General features: G+C 40.1%; 1 protein-coding gene across 3 annotated transcripts in view; it reads left to right on the forward strand.

The window, feature by feature from the left end:
* Positions 1–4,622: 4,622 nt before the first annotated feature.
* The window catches only part of LOC145440340 (uncharacterized), a 36,395-nt gene continuing 21,422 nt past the window's right edge, over positions 4,623–19,595 (forward strand). The window contains exons 1-6 of one of the 3 annotated variants that reach the window (XM_080317911.1): positions 4,708–5,543; positions 7,855–7,977; positions 11,498–11,675; positions 12,182–12,370; positions 13,765–13,875; positions 15,025–15,652. In XM_080317911.1, the coding sequence (XP_080174037.1) occupies positions 5,392–5,543; positions 7,855–7,977; positions 11,498–11,675; positions 12,182–12,370; positions 13,765–13,875; positions 15,025–15,222 (951 nt within the window). In that variant the 5' untranslated portion in view covers positions 4,708–5,391 and the 3' untranslated portion in view covers positions 15,223–15,652. Of the gene's footprint in view, positions 5,544–7,854; positions 7,978–11,497; positions 11,676–12,181; positions 12,371–13,764; positions 13,876–15,024; positions 15,653–19,595 lie in introns of all 3 variants that reach the window. The other 2 variants (XM_080317914.1, XM_080317912.1) reach the window with 2 other exon arrangements.

The raw sequence follows: 19,595 nt of genomic DNA on the forward strand, positions 1-19,595 counted from the left end.
AGCATGGCTGACTCAGGGTTGTAATGACTCGAGTCACGATTTTTTTGTGACTCGACTTGACTCGAGTCATTGTCTTGAAATGGGAAAATGACTCGACTCGACTCGAGTCAATATTCGGATTGACTCGACTTGTACTCGAGTCATTACGCATGACTCGACCCAAGTCATTGACTCGGCTTATTCTATATGACTCGAAGACGAAGAAATTTGCGAATCGTAATGGCTAGATCAACGCATCTGACGAATTCTACCGACATCGCTATTTGTCACCACTGCTTTCGTTCCCTAGTCTGATATCAGATAGGCCGCCGTAAAAACAACAGACAATGGTACATAGTAGTAATACATTGTACAAAATCATCCAGTGATGAAGAGGTAATAAATCCTCCGCAATCAAGGTACTCAAGACTTTTCAATCATACAAGCAAAGAATCGAAGCAAAGTTCAATTAGAGCCAATGCAATGACTCAGATGGTCAAATACTTGGAAGAGACTGATAAGCTCATGTGTAGATTTGAAGGCGATGATTATTTGCATTTTTGGGTGACTAGAAAGATTGAGTATCCAGTGCTCTTCAGTGAGGTTCAAAAATGCTTGTCAATTCCTGCATCTAGTGCACCAGTGGAAAGTGTATTCAGTAGATGTGGATTTATTCTAAGGCCATGCTGCTTTAATATATCTGAGGATCTCCACTCCACTTTGGTATTTTTGAAGTGTAACTCATCATTGATTTGATCTGCCGTCTGTGAAAACACACAATAGGCCTACCCTCCGGTCCATTTGACGTTTTATTAGGTATGTGCATTGTGCACGTGAGTGGCTAATGTTGTTTGATGTTTGTACAATAGGGCTGTTCAAAAATAACTTCTTTTTTAGTTTACTTGATGGCTACTTGATAAAATTGTTATGTTGCATTAAAAGAACACTGAATCTGGTTAAATTTAAAAAAGTAGAATCTATGATATGAGGAGATAAAATTTTGGATTTGAAAATTAATGGAGTATTTTTAGTGAGAAATTCTTTCATATAATATAATTACATACTAGTGGTAAGTCGACTATTTTTTCATATCCAAAATATCTTACTCTAATAACTTCGCTTCTTCTTGTTGGAATTGAGCCAAATTTGCTATGAGTTATATTTTTACACAATCTAACAATATCATGAGGTAGCGAGTAAAGTTCGAAAATTTCTATTCGTAATTAATCCAAAATTTTCTCCCAGAGCATAACTTTCTACCGGTCGGAATTGAGCCGAATTTGAGTTTATTTTTAGGCAATCTAACAATTCTAAGAAGTAGCCGGAAAATTGGAATAAATGTTTTCAACAGCCCTAATTATTTCTCCAATGCTGTAACTGCGATGTAGTAGCTGCATAGCACGCTTTTACAGCATGCTGACCTGGTGAAAATACCCCTACATAAACATGCATCTATTGATTCTCTATCACCTTATTTGTCGACGTGAATTCGTAGGTTCTCTATCTGATAGTATGTAGACTTGAATTCGTTGGTTCTCAATCAGCTATTTGTGAGCTGTCGTCGATGTGGTCGTAATAAAAACTGAATGCTTGTATTTGTGATGTATCAGACCGATAAGACAGATATTTGATTTTAAGTTTTAAGATTAGTAAAATTATCATATGGGCGGCCTGTCTCGTCTATCGGTAAATGAGGCCAGGAACTGTCCGTAATCTACCTAAATAAACATGTGCCAAGACTCTGTTAGGGACAAAATATGCATGTTTGGCGAGCAAGGAATTCGATATCACCCAAGCAGGATTGAAAACATGAAATGAACATGACTTCAATAATGTGACTTGGACTCGGACTCGAGTCATAACACTATGACTCGGACTTGACCCGGTAAACGGTGACTTGGACTCGGACTCGACTCGGTGATGAATTAAAAATGACTCGACTTGACTTGAGTCAAAACCACAAAAGTAATAAGATTGACTCGTGACTCGGGACCATGTGACTTGGTTACAACCCTGGGCTGACTTATCTACTTATAAGGCGGTACGCATAAAACACCGATGTAAATAGGCTAGGCTAATTATTACAGGTGGCGACTGTGTGCTAAGACCTTAAGACCTTGCGGCCCCTCGTCATCGTCATCCTGGTGCGTACCGGATGTTCACTGGTGTGACGAATAAATGATTGATTGATTATTTTATGTTTAAATTGTAATTAAGCAAAATTTACATCAAATTACAATTACAATTACACAAAATAGAAATGCCTAATTAAATTACGTGAAAAAATGTAATTTATTACATTCAGCTCAATTAAAAATTACAATTGATCCAAACTCTGGTGCCTACATGAAGTCGGGCAAACGAGTAGCCGTGACATAGGAGGTCTAAGGACGAAGCCTCCCAGAAGTTCGGCTGATCGCCCTATGGGGTCCCCAATGCCAATGCAAGTAACAATATTATCGACTAAATTCATCCACTAACTTTGAAATTTTTCGCGCCTAGCGCGGAAGTTGAGCTGCGCTTTTCTCTTGTAATTTTCTTCAAATCTTCAAAAGGGGGCGCGTTTATATAGCTCAGTCTTGTGATGTTTTGAAACGATGAAAATATTAGTAAACCTCTGAATTACTTTTCATTCATTGTGCATCCTACATGGTTACCTACTATTACCGAGAATGCTATTACTGAGAATGCTCAATAGCTAGAATTTATATTACCAATAATACTGTTACCGAGAATGGACATTACCGAGAATGTATATCTCCGAGAATGGCTGTACCGAGACTGACATTACCGAGAATGGAGATTACTGAGAATAGACATTACCGAGAATGTATATTACCGGGAATTTATATTTCCGAGAATTACTTTACCGAGAATACATTCCCGAAAATGGACATTACCGAGAATGACATTAGCGAGAATTAACAAGACCTATTATTACTGTGGGCGAAGACGAGCAACGCCCCGATCTAGGATCGACCGACTCAAACTCAACTGCTGCATATTCTCGCCTCTCCGTGTCCACTCGATCCTTCTACGTCTTCGAAACATAAGAGACTGCATGAGGATTTCGGATATAGGCGGTCGAGATCGAAGCTGTCTAACTTCGTGGGTCAGGCTTGAAATTTCTCTTCGCATTTGATGAAAGTCGACGTTACGGGCGCTTTAGTGATTAGTATGATGAGACCCACGGGCGTAGATATTGTAAGCTCGTAATACTGCCAATTCATCCGCGGTATCGGTTGCGTGTGACGATAAAATATTGGCCAATGAATCGGGCAAGTGGTGTAGGAAGGCCTCCCGAAGGTAGCAATCGACACCCGACACTCCATGGGACATTCCCGTGGCACTCTTCAACTTCTTGAGTGTCTCTGACGGTTTCAAACCACGACAGCGTCCACCATATAGCTCTCGGTCGTGTCTTTCTTGGTAATGTCATTCTCGGTAATGTCATTCTCGGCCATGTCTTTCTCAGTTCTGTCTTTTTTGGTAATGTCATTCTTGGTAAATGTCATTCTCGGTTATTTCCATTCTTGGTAATTCATTCTCGGCAATGTCCAACCTCGGTAATGTCCATTCTCGGTAATGTCATTCTCGGTAAATATCATTCTCGATTATTTCTATTCTCGGTAATTCATTCTCGGCAATGTCCAACCTCGGTAATGTCCATTCTCGGCAATGTCATTCTTGGTAAATTTTCATTCTCGGTTATTTCCATTCTCGGTAATTCATTCTCGGCAATATCCAACCTCGGTAATGTCGTTCTCGGTCACGTCTTTCTCGGCAATTTTCATTCTCGGTGATGTCATTCTCGGTATTTTCATTCTCGGGCATGTCTTTCTCAGTCGTTTCTTTCTCGATAATGTCATTCTCGGTAAATCGTATTCTTGATAAATGTTATTCTCGATAATTTCCTTTCTCGGTAATTCATTCTCGGTTATGTCATTTTCGGTAACGTGCATTCTCAGTAATAGCACATTGTCGGAATGTCGGTATTGTCCATTCTCGGTAATGCACATTCTTGGTATTCTACAGTTTCGGTCGCGTCTTTCTCGGTAATGTCATTCTCGGTAATGTCCATTCTCGTTAATAGTATTCTCGGTAATGTCCAATCTCGGTAATAGCATTGTCGGTATTGGCCATTCTCGGTAATGTCCATTCTCGGTATTGTCCATTCTCGATATTGTCCATTCTCTGTAATAGCATTCTCGGTATTGTCCATTCTCTGTAATAGCATTCTCGGTAATAGCATTCTCGGTATTGTCCGGTCACCATCCTACATACCTCTTCTTTACTTCGCCTAGGCTAAGGTGGGTGTCTGATCTTAAAGGCTACTCCAAGTAGTTTCAACACCTTCCTATCTTTTCATTGTATTGCAATCTTGTGACGTTTTGAAATGATGAAAATATTAATAAAACTGATTGATTGATTGATTCAGTGCCGTCTACGGGCTTGTCATAGTTGAGTGGCTTTGATGGTAAACAAAGGCTTGCTCCTCGATGGCAGTGTTGGGTGTTTTCGAGCGAAATTTCGGAATTTCGGCTCATTTTCACTACAAGGTTGGTTGGCACGGCCAAAGAATGTAGAAGGAAGGGAAGGGTCCTTCTACTTTCTTTGGGCACGGCCACGGGGAGTTTGAGTTTGGCACGTTGGTATTATTTTGGCACTTTCAACTTTCTTCGAATACCGCAATGAAAATTTGTTAACAATGCAGAGCAACTGGTATCAAGTGCTGTTTACTCGTGCGCCTAAGAACGTATTCGACGTTAGAAATAGAGAAATACGGAATTACAGTACCGTAAGTAGCCTATAATGTATAGGTGTCTTACGCCCTATGAATCGTCATCTTGCATTACCATATACACCAAAATATATTAGGTCGTAGCTTGCAGGTCATTTTATCTGCAGTCCATGGCAAGCAAAACCACTTTGTAATGCCATTACCAACTATCATTCACCAGTAGGGCTACTCTACTAGCTCTCCATTTTTCGTGCATATGAACAGTCCAACACTATAGATCGTTACGACATAGGCCCCTATATAATCCGTGATGCCACTAAGCGAGTTGATCTATTGGAAAGTTTGACTAGTTCGTCTTCGCGCGGCTTTTGTTGTAAACTTACAGATTTAAGTCATTTAGCTCAACTTAAACCCTATATTTATAAAAATGAAGTAAAGTACCACTGATGCAATTGATGCGATGCCAAAAGCATATAATGAACTTACTCAAACAAATGAACTCCCCTGTCTAGTATGGAATTGGGTCGGTTTACAAACAGCGGCTGTTGGAACTGCATGTTAATGCGACCTTGCGATATCAATTCAAATTTTTATATTCTTCATTCCACCCTATATTTCACAGATCAATACATTGTAAGTTATATTGGCCGTGACTTTATGTGCGTTAAGCAATGCTTGTACCAATAGTGGATTTCTCAAAGTGTAGCTTACAGTATGATAGCAATGCGATCGATGAGGACTCTTTCAAAGAGATAGGACATCATCTTCACGAGGCTTGCAAGACTGCCGGTTTTGCTTATCTCTCCAATACCGGCTTACTGAGGTACTATTACAGTGTTGGCTATTGGAAATTTACTTGAAGTACTGTATACTGCAGGGGTTCTCAACCCGCGGGCCGCATGCGGCCCGCAGACGTATATTTTGCGGCCCGCGACATCTTTCATTATAAACGCAATTACAAATGACATGGTATCGTTACAAATTAATTTAGATACTTATAGCTCTTTTATCGCACCGTCTCTGTTTCGTTTGATTACTCATTCTTGAAGGCAGTGGTTTTCAAACTGGGGGTGCGCCCCCTTTGGGGCCTGAAAGCATCTGAAGGGGGCGCGAAGCTGCGGTCAACTGAAAAAAAATCGCGCTGCACGCTGCCCGCAATTCATCCCCAATTCATAGTTATTTCTCTGTGTATAGTCCGAATTTCGTATTTGAGAATTCTCTAATCAACCACCATAACCTTCCATGCCATCAAACTAGCCGTTTGTATTGCTAGCATACTGGTTGCATTTTGTTATATGAAGATAAGGGGGCACAAATTTTTCCCTATCAAAAAAGGCTGGGGGGGGGGGGGGGCGTTTGCAAAAAAAGTTTGAGAACCACTGCTTTAATGTGTTCTCGTTTCTTGATATATGCTCGACTTCAGATTGTTATTGTTTTGAATCGTTGTTGTTCGGCTGGACTCTGGTTCAAGAGAATTCCGCTACGTAGTAGGCCTACACTTTTAAAGAGAGTTTGACTCGCTGCAAACGGTTGTTGAGATTGCCGACGACGTTTCAGACGCATCGTTTAAAATTGCTTCAAATATCGCTAAACCCAAGAAATCTGATATGCAATGTGTGATTTCAATAAAACCGTAACATAGGCCTACTTTACGGATATTTGCGAATACCAGTGAAAAATATCAACTTGACAAAGCTGACTTCTGTAAATATTGGTGCAGGGCCCCAGGCATGGACGGAAAGGAGAAGGGTTGATTGGTTTGCTCAGAAATGGCCCCAAACATCAGACTTGTATTCATATCACTCAGAGCTCAATGTGATAATGGCCTCTGTAACGCAAAAGTTATTGTCATTTTATACATGCTCCATGCTCGCCCACGCATTGGAACAGAGAGTTCGGCTCTCTGATGGAAGGATTTGAAGTTGCATACAGTGTTGGGATGACTCGAGTCACCTTTTTCGTATGACTTGACTTGACTCGAGTCACTTTGCCAAAATGACTTGACTTGACCTGACTTGACGTATCAAAAATGTGGATTGACTCGTGACTCGGAGCAAAATTCACGAGTCAATTTCAAGTCATCAAGTTATCGGTGTCGATAAAAATCCCTGTATCTTGCATATCTTTGGATTGTTCCCGAAGCGCTGCTGTAACCCGTGACAGCAACCAATCATTTAATGATATAGTACGTTTTACTGAGCCTTCATTGTTCTCTCACAAATAAATTGACCACAAACAGAGTGATCGAAGCTTACAGCTAACGTTGTCGTAAACTATAGTAGTAAAGTCATTAACAAAATATCCATTTCTGTTCTCTGTTCTTACCTTAACCAACCTCTTGTGTTATTGAAATTTTACAGGGATATCTAGATATCCCTGGAAATGTTAATAGATATAGTTTATATACTCCTCAACCATAGGCGCAGAATCGAATTGTATCACATCAATATGTAAAAATTGGTAATGTATTGCATCTTATCAATTCGTTTCTCTATTCTCCATTTTAGCTGGCAGCTCCACGTATATGTCGGCGATACAACGCCTTATTGCGTGTATATTTAAGTCTGTATTCGTTCATCGCTTCAGAATTAATGACCACTCAATCTGTAATGCAGACAGCTAGAAAAATGCAATGACGTAATCATGCTTCATACTTCGAAAACGCAACTTGACTTGAATTGTGACTTGACTTGACTCGAGTCACCCCCGAAAATCGAGTGACTTGATCCCAACACTGGTTGCATATACCGACTTGGCAACAAATGTATTGCACGCTCCATGAAGGGATTCACATGCCCCGCTAGAAGATACATATTCTCACAAGCAGCAGCTGACAACTTACGAACGCTGTCCAGTGTCCATTAATGCTTTATAATGAATATAAAAATGTATATATAAATGCCCGTATACGACTAGAAAATAGGCTACAATAGCCTAAATTTAATAGTAGCCCATGAATACAATATAGTTAATATTGTTTGCGGCCCGCAGCGTCTTTTGCTGTTAAAATGCGGTCCGTTATACAAGGGAAGTTGAGAACCCCTGGTATACTGTAACCTTCTCATAGTCATCTCTAATTACACTCTCTTGCATCCGCCAAGGAAATCTTAACCATGTGTCAATGCATACGCCAGGTCTAAAGCGGACGCTGTAAATGAAGCCGCGAGCCGGTTCTTTTCTCTGCCTTTGGAATACAAGACCCGGTTTTGTTCAGCTAACTCGAGGACTTCGTCATACACACGTCTCGGTGATTTGACGTGAGTATTTTTGGGTTTGAAGCGGTAGTTCTCAACCTTTTTGATCTCGCTGACCTGTAAAACTTGAAAACAAATGAATACATTCAATTTGGATGTAACATTGGTAACTTCATTCAATGGTGTATTTTTAATACTAGATTTATATGTAGTTCTATTAAAGTTTTTGCAAGGCGAAGCTCGCGAACTCCTGTTAATAACTACTAACCTGATTGTGATTGATCGGCATCGTTTGAAAGAAATGCAAGTTTGCTATTTACTATATAATCTCAATATGATATATTATACTGCCAAGTGTCGCTTAATTGCACTGTTGGAATTTAACGAAGTTTCTTCAAGTCAACAAAGCTTTCACATATAACTAGGCTTTTAAACAATTTCTCGTAACATTTGCACCATTGTGACGCACAATGTGTATTGAATGAATTGTGCAATATTGAACTCTCAACTGCGACACTATCCAAAAATACGTTCCAATCTTCTAGATACATATAAAATCCGGTATATGTTTTATTTCTCTAAATAATAAACAATCGCGCAGCTTCTTACATTCTGGAATTGAGGTATATATAATTATAATGTATCTGGAAGAATATACAGTATAGGTATCGGACGTTAGAGGTAAAAAAAAATGTCGCCCATTTTTGTGACGTCACAGCATGGTAGTATGGAGCACACTAATACAACTAGATAATTCTATACTTGTCTAATTAAATTAATGCGAAATGACGGTAATCTAATTCTAATAAAATTTGTGAAATGTTTCTTTGCTCCCATTTAAATTCTAATCTAATTTCTGGTATCCTGTAACGTACGGCCCGCAGGAGAACTGTATAGTAGGGCTGTTCAAAAAAATCATTTTTTCAGATTTCACTTGCTACTTGATAAAATTGTTTGGTTGGTGAAAACAACGATGTACACCAACTTTGACTCAATTTCAACCTGTAGAAGCGATATTCTTGCAGTGGAAGTTCTTAATTTATCATTGAAAATCAAAAAAAATACTTTTCAAAATTCTTCTGTCAAACCCACAAAATTCAGTATCAGTAGAGATATAATTATTAGGGCAAGTTTTTGTTGCAGTTAAATCCGTGGAAAATTGCATTTATTTTTGAAAAAAGTTGCAGAAGTTGCATTTTGACCACATTTGCTTGGTTGACTAAAAAAAAAAGGTCAACTTCCCAGATTTACTTAAAAAAAAGGTCGATTTTCCGGCTCAGCTCCTGATTTATGGTGTTTCAGTCGAATTTGGCCGTGTATTTCACCAAAATCGAAAATACTTTCATGAAAAATTGAGAAAGCTGCAAAATGTTGCATGAAAAAAATGGACAAAAGTTGCAAAAAGTTGCACTATAAGATTCCAGCTAAGAACAGCATTCTACATATCTTACGAGTATTTAGGAAACTGTAAAAAAAGTTGCAAAAGTTGCAAAAAACTTGCGCTAATAATTATATAATATAAAATCATGGAATTGGAATTTTTTCTACTGCAATAACCTCGCTTCTAGTGCTTGGAATTGAGCCAAATTTGGTGTGCATCATCTCTACTGACAGCCTGACAATTTTATGGGGTTCACAGAAACATTGTGAGAATTTATTTTTTTGATTTTTAATGATAAATTCAAAATTTTCTACTGCAAGAAAATCGCTTCTAGTGGTTGGAATTGAGCCAAAGTTCGTGTGCAGCGTTGTTTTCACCAAACTAACAATTTTATCAAGTAGCCAGTGAAATGTGAAGAAAAAGTTTTTTCTAACAGCCCTACTGTATAGTACGAAACGAGTCAATTATGCTGTACAGACATTTGTTATTCTAATGTCTATCGGAATGAACTATGATCTGATATTGACGGAACTTGGTTCGATGTCCAAGTTTTCACGAATTCAGTAATTCTGATCTAATTTGTAAAAAAAACTGTGCAGCTGTCTAATTTTATTCTAATTTGGGAATAAATGAGTAGCTGTCTGTGATTCTAATCTAATTTGGAAAAAACTGTAATTACTAATTCTAATCTTATTTGAAACAAACTGCGCAACTATCATTCTACTTTTAGTCTAATTTGGAAATAACTTTGCAGCTGTAAGTCTAATTTTAACCTAATGTGGAAATAACTGTGTGGCTACAACCCTAATTTTAATCTAATTTGAAAAAAAACTTTGCAGAGCTGCTCTGAAACTTTTGTAGCTGCCCAAGGTTGGTATGGAGTCAGCCAACTATGATCTGCGGCTGCCAAACTGGGTCTGGGGATGCTGATCTATTATAGCTCACAGGCAGAAGTGGTCAAAGTATTCATCGTCGGTTCTCAAGTAGAAGTAGTGTCATACATTTGTACTCAAGTGCAAATAGAAGTAAAAATTTCAAAGTAAGTAAAAAAGTAACTATTCTAGGTTTAGTTTAGCCTAAAACACTGAAAACTGTCAGGTAGACGTGGAAGGCTTCTAAAATCTTAATCACGACTCGAGTAATAAGTGCAAGTAGGCATAACCTACTTGAGTACTCTGAAAAAGTAAAAGGGCTTTGTTGCTGTTTTAGTAAATAGGAATAGGACTTTGTATATTTTTGTCCTTGACGTTTTTGAGGCATATACACCGACTCATAATATACACACACACGATCTGCGCATATGCCGCTGTACAAGGAAGGTGCAGATATAGCCTTGTAAAGCTGCCGTGTCTTGAACCATCCCTTCATGCTGTCCCGGTAATGCTGAACGAAAAGCTGGGCAAGTCATGGATACCAATGATAATAATCAGGTCTTTGGTCTGACCCGGCCAGGGATTGATCTATAGATTACTAACCTACGGGTAGATGGGCAGCTGGGTCTTCACACTTGAACACGCAGAGAGTTAATCTGCGGAACCGGCTGAATGCAGAATAATTTGTAGCGCCATAGTTGGCGATCTGATTGCTCAAATGTAATAAAACTAGTCTTGATCGAAAGCTAGTGTCGCACTGATAGCGAAAATACAAAATAAAATCTGGTCAGGGCTATGGAAGAACTCCGAAATAGCCGTAAAAGCCGATTGTTCCGAACAATCGTAGCGCCACCGCACAATGACCATAACAATGGCCAATTCCATCAAGCGATTGTTGCGAACAATGCCGATTTTCAGACTTGACGGCTATTTTGGGGTGTTTTCATTGTCCTGACCAGATTTTAATTTGTAATTTCATAATCCGTGTGACACTGGGTCTCGATTGAGACCAGTTTTGTTACATTTGATTTGAGGGATAGGACGCCACCTATGAGAATTCTAACCGTGCTGCTTTTAGCCGACTCATCAGTAGACCTCTCTGCGTATTCAAGTGTGGCGACTGAATTTCCCATCTATACGTAGGTTAATATATTGAACCCGCGACCTACTGATCAAGAAGCCGGACGCTCCACCATTACGCTATCTTGTAAATGCTATGAAGTATTGGAAATGAGCCTTAAGCTAGATGCCATGTCTTTTGAATACCGGCTGAATATGTCGGGGTTATCAGTGAAGGTGCTAGCGGTTTGATTGGAGATTCTCGTTTCAGCCTGAACGCAGAGCACCCCTTCGATCACCAGGAAGGTTTCCGTGTGACTATGAAAAATGAAGACGCCCCGTGGCCCGATATACCAGGACTGAAGGAGCGCACCACTGAACTGAGTCAGTTGTGTAAAAAATTACTTCTCAGAGTTCTCTCGGCACTTGGCTATGGTATGAATCTAAAAGTAAGAGCAACATTTTGACGTCAAAATCCTTCGACTCTACAGGGTTGTGATGATTCGAGTCACGGTTTTTTGGTGACTCGAGTCATTTTCTTACGGGAAATAACTCTACTCTACTTTACTCCAGTCATTGCGAATGATTCGACCAAGCCATATGACTCAAGACTCAGTCAGTCAAGACAAGTATTTCATTGTGACTTCGAAGAATAGTGAAGTTATGTTGTCTATCAGTACTGGTACTTGAAAAATGGGGTGAGAAACTATATCGATAATGTGGAATCTTCAAATATGTGCCGGTTTTGTGACCACAAAGAATTTATCGTTCTATGCCATACTAAGCATGATTTTGTATGTCAAATAGTCCTATGTCAAAGTGTATTATTCAATGATCATAAGATTTCAGAAATTATATCAGAATTTACTCTTTTTGACAACTAAAAGACTGGGCGCTACCTTTGCCTAACCCTCGAGTGTAAATCGAGGAATACAATCTTACCGAACGTCTTCAGGATCCCCAAATACTGGCCGATTCTCACAAACTGCTCACCTGCGAAGGGAACATCAGCCAATTGAAGCTAATTCATTACCCTGGCATTGCTGGGGATGTCGTGCTCGAGGAGGGTCAGTTGAGGATCTCGGAGCACACGGATTTCGGCTCGCTGACGCTGCTCTTTCAAGATGACGTCGGTGGTCTGCAGGTGACTTGATACCAGGGTTGTAATGTCTCGTGTCCAAGGTTCGGAGTCGAGGTCGATTTGGAAAAATGAACCTTATTTTAGTCAGCACAACAATATTTATAGCCAAAATTACCCGTATTCTCGTCCGATTTTTCAAGTTTTTTATAAGCTGAAATCCAGATTTCGTGTCTTTTATGGCGTTTTTCGGTTCTGCCTGTTCAATCGCCTGGCTGTCAAAGCTATAAAGCATGGGCGGGCAACTTCTCCAATTGGCGGGCCGGATATAGGAATATGAAGTACTTGGCGGGCCGGATTGCTGAATCGATACATTATTCTCCCATTCATCCACATAAACAAGGAATAAATCGTATTTAAAACCCTTAGGTGCTGCTACAGAATGTGGAATCTAAAATTCCTTGCGATATTTCATAAACTATTGAGCCTAGATTCTCAAAAAATTGGCGTGTAAGCTATTCATACTCATCTTGATATACTGTATAATTTTCATTATTTCACAATAATTCCTTGGGCCCAAATAAGGGGGGGTGGAGAGTGACGAATCGGACGGTTAACACAGGGAAGAGCCTGTCTCATCGAGGGATGCTGGGAAATTCTAAGTGTTGGATGTTTCTCTAGGCTCTTCCTAGCCATCTCATCTGCATGAGCGGTGTCTTACAAAAGCCTAGAAGTGTGCTGTTCCACTCCCGCACGCTGCACTCACGGCACACGCGTATATAATAACATGCAGTCACTAAAATTTGACGTAGTAATCAAGCAGTGGGGTATCTCGGCAGACTGGGGCCATGGGTCACATTATCATGTAATACGGGAAACTATTCGCGGGCTGGACAAAATTCCGTCACGGGCGGCCCGCGGACCGTATGTTTCCTGTTCCTGCTATATAGAAAGACATTTGGGTGTCCTCAGGACATTTTCGATTTCTTGAAAAGAGAGAACAAGTAAGTTGCACAACGCACATATTTAGATGGTACTAGAACAACGATGTTTATCTATACTGGTATTTAAAAAGAGTAAGGGTTGTCACTAGTGTATCACATTGTACGATGTATGTCTTGAGCAGCTGAAGATTATAAAACCCCCTTCAGTACTTCGTTATGGACTACCTCTAATTTTGACAGCATCTACTCGAGTAAGTAGCGGGAGTAGTCAAAACCGTCCCAAGTTCTTCAAAAAAATTGTGGGACTTCGTTTCTGACCAGCTCCGATTTTGACACTTCTTTCCAAGGCGCTTCATTGGAAGCAATTCTTACGGAGAGTTCTGTTTCTTATGAATGTGTCTGTTGTCATACCATACCTGTATAATTCTTTTTGTGCAAATTATTTAGTCAGATAATCGAAAAGTCGTCTCGTTATCGGCAGGATTTAACTATCGTCGCTGCAATTCGTTCTTTCAGGTTCAGGGTCCGGATGGGAAGTTTGTAGACGTACCCCACATTCCCGAAACCATTCTCTTGAACGTGGGCGACATGATGCAGTTTTGGACCAGCGGAAGATTGAAGTCGACGGTAATTGCTACGATTAAATCCGGGGGGTCACTAACACGCGGCCGGCGAGGTCATATTTTGTAGCCTGCGATCTGATTTGAGATTTCGGATGAACGAAAAGTTTTAAAACATTGTTGTTGTTTCAAAATAGCTATTATCCTCACTCAATTTTTTGCTAGCTGAAATGGCTGTGGTGATGGCAACATCATTTCATCGACGGAGAATCATCTGATATGAATGACTATACTGCCTGGACGTGCAATGGCTCAGACATTTCCAAGACGCTTAGAAAATGGCTTAGGGCTTCCCAACGTGATCAAGCTTTTAGAGGAGATAGTATTTCAGCTAGTAATGTGTCTTGCTAGCAGGGTTGTAATGACTCGAGTAATTTTCTCAAAGTACGGAAATGACTCGATTCATGTCAATCTGTGCATTGACTCGACTTGGACTCGAGTCATTGCGCATGACTCGAACCAAGTCATATGGCTCGAGACTCCGACGGCCAAGATCGACATTTCATTGTAATTTTGAAGAACCGCACTATTCGGATTTCGTCTATTGATACCGGCACTTTAAAATGAGACTAGAAACCGCTAAAAGTGAGGAAAATTAGCATGTTATATATGCGAACCATTCGAGTTATAAAAAGTGGGTTCAACAAGACTTTAGCTGGAAACTGAGGAGTCAACACAATGACTTGGGCTAGGACTCGAGTCATAATATCTTGACTCGGACTTGACCCTACGCTCGCGCTGGCTTGGACTCGGACTTGACTCGGTGATGAATTAAAAATGAATCGACTTGACTCGAGTTAAAACTATAATAGTGAGATTGACTTGTGACTCGAAGCCTTGCGACTTGGTTACAACCCTGCTCGATTCCTTAGTCACTGAAAAGAGTTGTCAGGTATCGTGCGCAGCGCATAGTTCAGAATAAAATCATGATCATGATATTTCTTGATGTATCTGTACTTTAATAAAATTATTCCTTCTTGTAGTAACTATGCCCATCGCTCATGATAGAGAGCGCGGCGTCGTACTGACGTAAAGTTTCAAATACGCCATTATAATCTTTATATTACATATTTAGTCTTTCCACATCATTCGTACTGCTGTGATACTCAACTCGAAGCCTCAATGCTCAATCCTAAAAGTATACAAATTCTTGCAGGTTCATCGAGTCGTGATCCCGGAGGATCCGGTTCGTGCCAGCCGTGTGAGAAGATCGATAACATATTTCGCCAACGCTGATGATGACGTTTTACTGACAAAGCTACCGACTAAGGATTCTGTCCAAGAAGAGGCTCCAAAGGAGTGCTTGACTTCGAAGGAATATTTTTTAAGGCGGTTCCAAAAATCTTATGCGTAAAACGACAGGCGGTCTTTTACAAACCACTACTTAACTGTAGTATACAATTGAATAAGATCTTCATGTGGAAGTAAACCTGAATATTATCCACCGTCCGTATACTAGTTCTCTACTAGTTGCTGACAATTACCTGTGACGAGTGTCAGCCGAAAATATTCGGCTTACATTTCAATATGAATATATTATTCAATTGTATATTGAAATTCTGTACCTCCAAGAGACTATAGTTCTCCGGTATGTTTTAATATATACGCTAGGTCGCCACCTCAAGAGATGTTGTGGAAGACCAGCCCTAGATCTATTCATATATTACATGCACATATTACATTACATATTATATAACAATATATTATAACCGAGTTGTTTTGAGATCGATTCAGACCTAGAGTGGTCAAAGTGGTCAGCGTTGCTACTCGTGTAGAACTAAAAGGTAAAAACGAACAAAAAATTATTGTCCGCGGCCATTTCCTTCAGAACGCCACCGCAATGGAGCTGCAATTTATTGAATTTCTACAAGACCAGCTGCCGCGGCTGCTTAACCCGTTACATGGCACGATATCTTCACCGTCGCACTTGCTCGACGCGATTAGGCAGTCGCGCAGAGACCGAATTTTAGATAGTTATCAGCAGATGTTATGAAGGAAATGTGTATAAGTTTCGTTCTCTGCGTGACTGCCTTATCGCGTCGAGCCAGTGCGACGATGAAGACATCGTGCTATGTAACGGGTTAAGCAGCCGCGGCAGCTGGTCTTGTAGAAATTTCAATGAATTGCAGCTCCATTACGGTGGCGTTCTGAAGGAAATGGCCGCAGCCAATAATTTTTGTTCGTTTTTACCTTCAATTTGAGACCACATCATTTTTAGAGCGCAGTGCCCCTTTAAATTTCTACACAATTACTGGTAGAAGTAGCTATATCACAAAGTTGCTTCAAGTGGAAGCATAAAATGCAAGGTTTGAAGATGGCTCGTATGAGTAATTTGAAAAAGTAGGCAAAATCTGCTTGACTTCGAAAAGTAGAAGTGCTATTTACTGACCATCTCTGGGCAGGAGGGCTACCCTGGATTTTTTCATATTCTTATTTATTGTATTATGGTGAGCTGAATTAATCACAACCTATTGCAAGCAAATTTATAAATCATATCTAGAATTGTTGAATGCATGGTGGAATCGGACCAGTCGACCCTACCCAGATTCATATCGTTCACACCGTGTCCTACACCGTTCAATTCCTTCGTTATTACTGCAAACGCAACCCACACTAAAAAATGGCTCAAAACTTTTCCAACGTGAGCAACTGCAGATCTATCAATTCAACGAATAGTAGTGATATCCCATCATCTCAAGGAATTTTACTTGCACACTTAAACACAAGATCCCTCCAAGCTCATCTAGATGAAATTCCCCCCCTGTTTGAAATGTTCAATTGCTCACCAACCATCATCGGAATTTCTGAGACCAAGTTGAAAGAACATCCAACGACTAATGTTAACCTGACAGGTTTCAACTTTTTACACTCGCCATCTAAAACGAACGCTGGAGGTGTTGGACTATACATCAACGAAGGTCTGAGATATGACATGATGCCCGACGTAAAATTTGAAACCGAAGGCGTAGAATATATATTTGTCAGAGTACATGTACAAAAAGCTCTCACAGTGGCAGTCATCTACAAACACCCAGGAACAAAGCAAGAGACTTTTCTTGACGAATTCTCAAATATTCTGGAAACGCTAACGGCAGCTAACGAACAAATATTTATTATGGGAGACATAAATATTGATTTGCTGAAGACCACCAACTTTAACACAAGGTACCGTGAAATGCTTGATTCTTATGGAATAGCTCAGATAATTACTGAACCCACAAGAATAACTGATCAATCCAAAACTCTACTAGATCACTTCTACTGCAACACTCATCAATATCACCTGTCCCCTTTTGTGCTCCAACACAGTATGACTGATCACTATCCCATCATCTGCCACATGAAATTGGCCCTGCCACATTGTGCTAAAGAATTTGAATCTCGAACGCCCTTAAACCCACGCGGTATAGAGGAGTATATTGAAATTGTCAGCAATACCTTCAACAACTACAAAATTCCTCCACTCACAACTGACAACTACAACTGCCATTTTGAAAAATTTATTGAGGAACTGCGGGCAGCCCTCGACACATCTTTCCCAATTAGGAAAGTCAACCGCAATGCAAGGCGCTTGAAATCGAAACCCTGGATTGGTCATGACATACTAGTTGCGATCAAAACAAGGGATTGGATGCATAAGCACTACTATCTGCAAGGCACCATCGAAGGCAAAAAAGTGTACAAAAAATATGCAAACCAAGTGACGCATATGAAAGAAAATGCCAAAAAAGCATACTTCCAAAAAAGATTCGAAGAGTCCTCCAAAGATCCCAAGAACACATGGAAAACCATTGGAGAAATTATCAACCTAACTAAAGGTAATGCTCCCAAGAGTACTGATGACATCGAGCTACTCGAGAATGGCAGCATCATCAAAGACCAGCTTGCAGTAGCAGAAAAGTTCAATCAGTATTTTTGCAACATTGGTCCGGATCTTGCAGCTTCAATACCAAACTCCTCCGATGACTTTCTCTCGTACTTGAGTCCTGGCCCTCAGAAATCCATTTTTCTTGAGCCGACAAGTGAAGGAGAAGTTGCGATCGTATTATCTGAAATGAAAAGTAACAAAGCAGTAGGACCCGATCTCATCCCAACTCACTTTCTGAAGCTAGTCTTTAATATTATTGGTGATGTTATATGCATTTTCTTCAATGAGTCGATACGTCTAGGCATTTTCCCAGATGCACTGAAAACTGCCAGAGTAATGCCAGTGTTTAAGAAAGGCTGTAAAAAGCTAATTTCTAACTACCGACCAATATCCGTTTTGCCAAATCTTGCCACGGTTTTTGAGAAACTGATTGACTGCCGACTTAAGAACTTTTTTGAATTGAATGCAGTACTGTCTCCGACCCAGCATGGATTCAGATCCAACCACAACACCAACCATGCAATACTATCAATTGTAACGGACTATTACAAAACCATCAAGCAGAAAGAAAGTGGCTGCAGCATTTTTATCGATCTCCGCAAAGCTTTCGACACAGTTAACCACAGAATCTTAAGATACAAGCTAGAACACTATGGAATCAGGGGTATTGCAGCAACTCTACTTGAAAGCTACCTGGCAAACCGCAAACAATTTGTTAAACTGGGGACGTTAAGAACGACTACCAGAGATATAACTTGTGGAGTGCCACAAGGCTCAGTCCTTGGACCGACTTTTTTCCTCATTTATATTAACGACATTGTTAATGCATCTTTATTCCGCACAACGCTATTTGCTGATGATACTCACCTCTTCATAACCTCCAACACTGTCGATGATTTGCATGCATCTGTGAATAGGGAACTCCCAAAAGTGTCGAGATGGCTGCAAGCAAACAAATTAAGTTTGAATGCAGATAAGACCGAGATGCTCGTTTTAAATAATGCCAGTCATAATTTCACTGTGAACATCAATCATAAACAAATCTCAATATGTGACTCAGCAAAATATCTCGGCGTCACCATTGATTCCAAATTGTCTTGGAAGCAGCATATTGAATGCACAATATCAAAACTAGCTCGGTGTGTGGGAATAATGACCCGTCTCCAATCTTTGGTTTCCAGATCAGTACTACGAACCATCTACTTCTCTCTTTTCCACTCGCATCTGCAATATGGAATCGTAGTATGGGGAAATGCATGTACAACATTTTTGAGCAGAATTCGAACCCTGCAAAACCGTGCGATACGGCTGATCTCATCTGTACCTTTACGTACCAATTTATCGCCTTACTACCGTAAGCATCGAATTTTGCGAGTTGATGAACTGTATCGCTTCGAAGTATCAAAAGTTGTTCACAAATATTTTTCCAATAGTCTCCCTCCTGTGTTTGATGACTTTTTCATACCTGCTAAACATGTCCATTCCCATTACACGAGATCTTCGTCTAAAGGAAACGTCTACTTACCCCAACCCAATAGCAACCTAACTAAGAGATCTATCGACTACTCGGGACCTATCATCTGGAATGCATTACCATCACATATCCGTGAATTGCCTTATAATAGATTCAAAAAAGCCCTACTTGATCACCTCTTGTCGTTACACTAACACTGTTGCCCTACCTCGCCCAGACATTGCTTCATTGATCATTTGCTACCATTGTTTAATTTTTTTCTATTTTCCTTTCGTAACTAAACATTTTTTTACAGCCAGACTGTTCTGAGTCAAGTGTACCTGTTTGATGCTGGTGTGATCAGACTAGATGACCTTCACGGTCTTATCGATCATTCCTATCTAAT

This window comes from Botryllus schlosseri, chromosome 6, assembly GCF_051294905.1.
Source record: "Botryllus schlosseri isolate E-star chromosome 6, Bs_hap1, whole genome shotgun sequence".
NCBI lineage: Eukaryota > Metazoa > Chordata > Ascidiacea > Stolidobranchia > Styelidae > Botryllus > Botryllus schlosseri.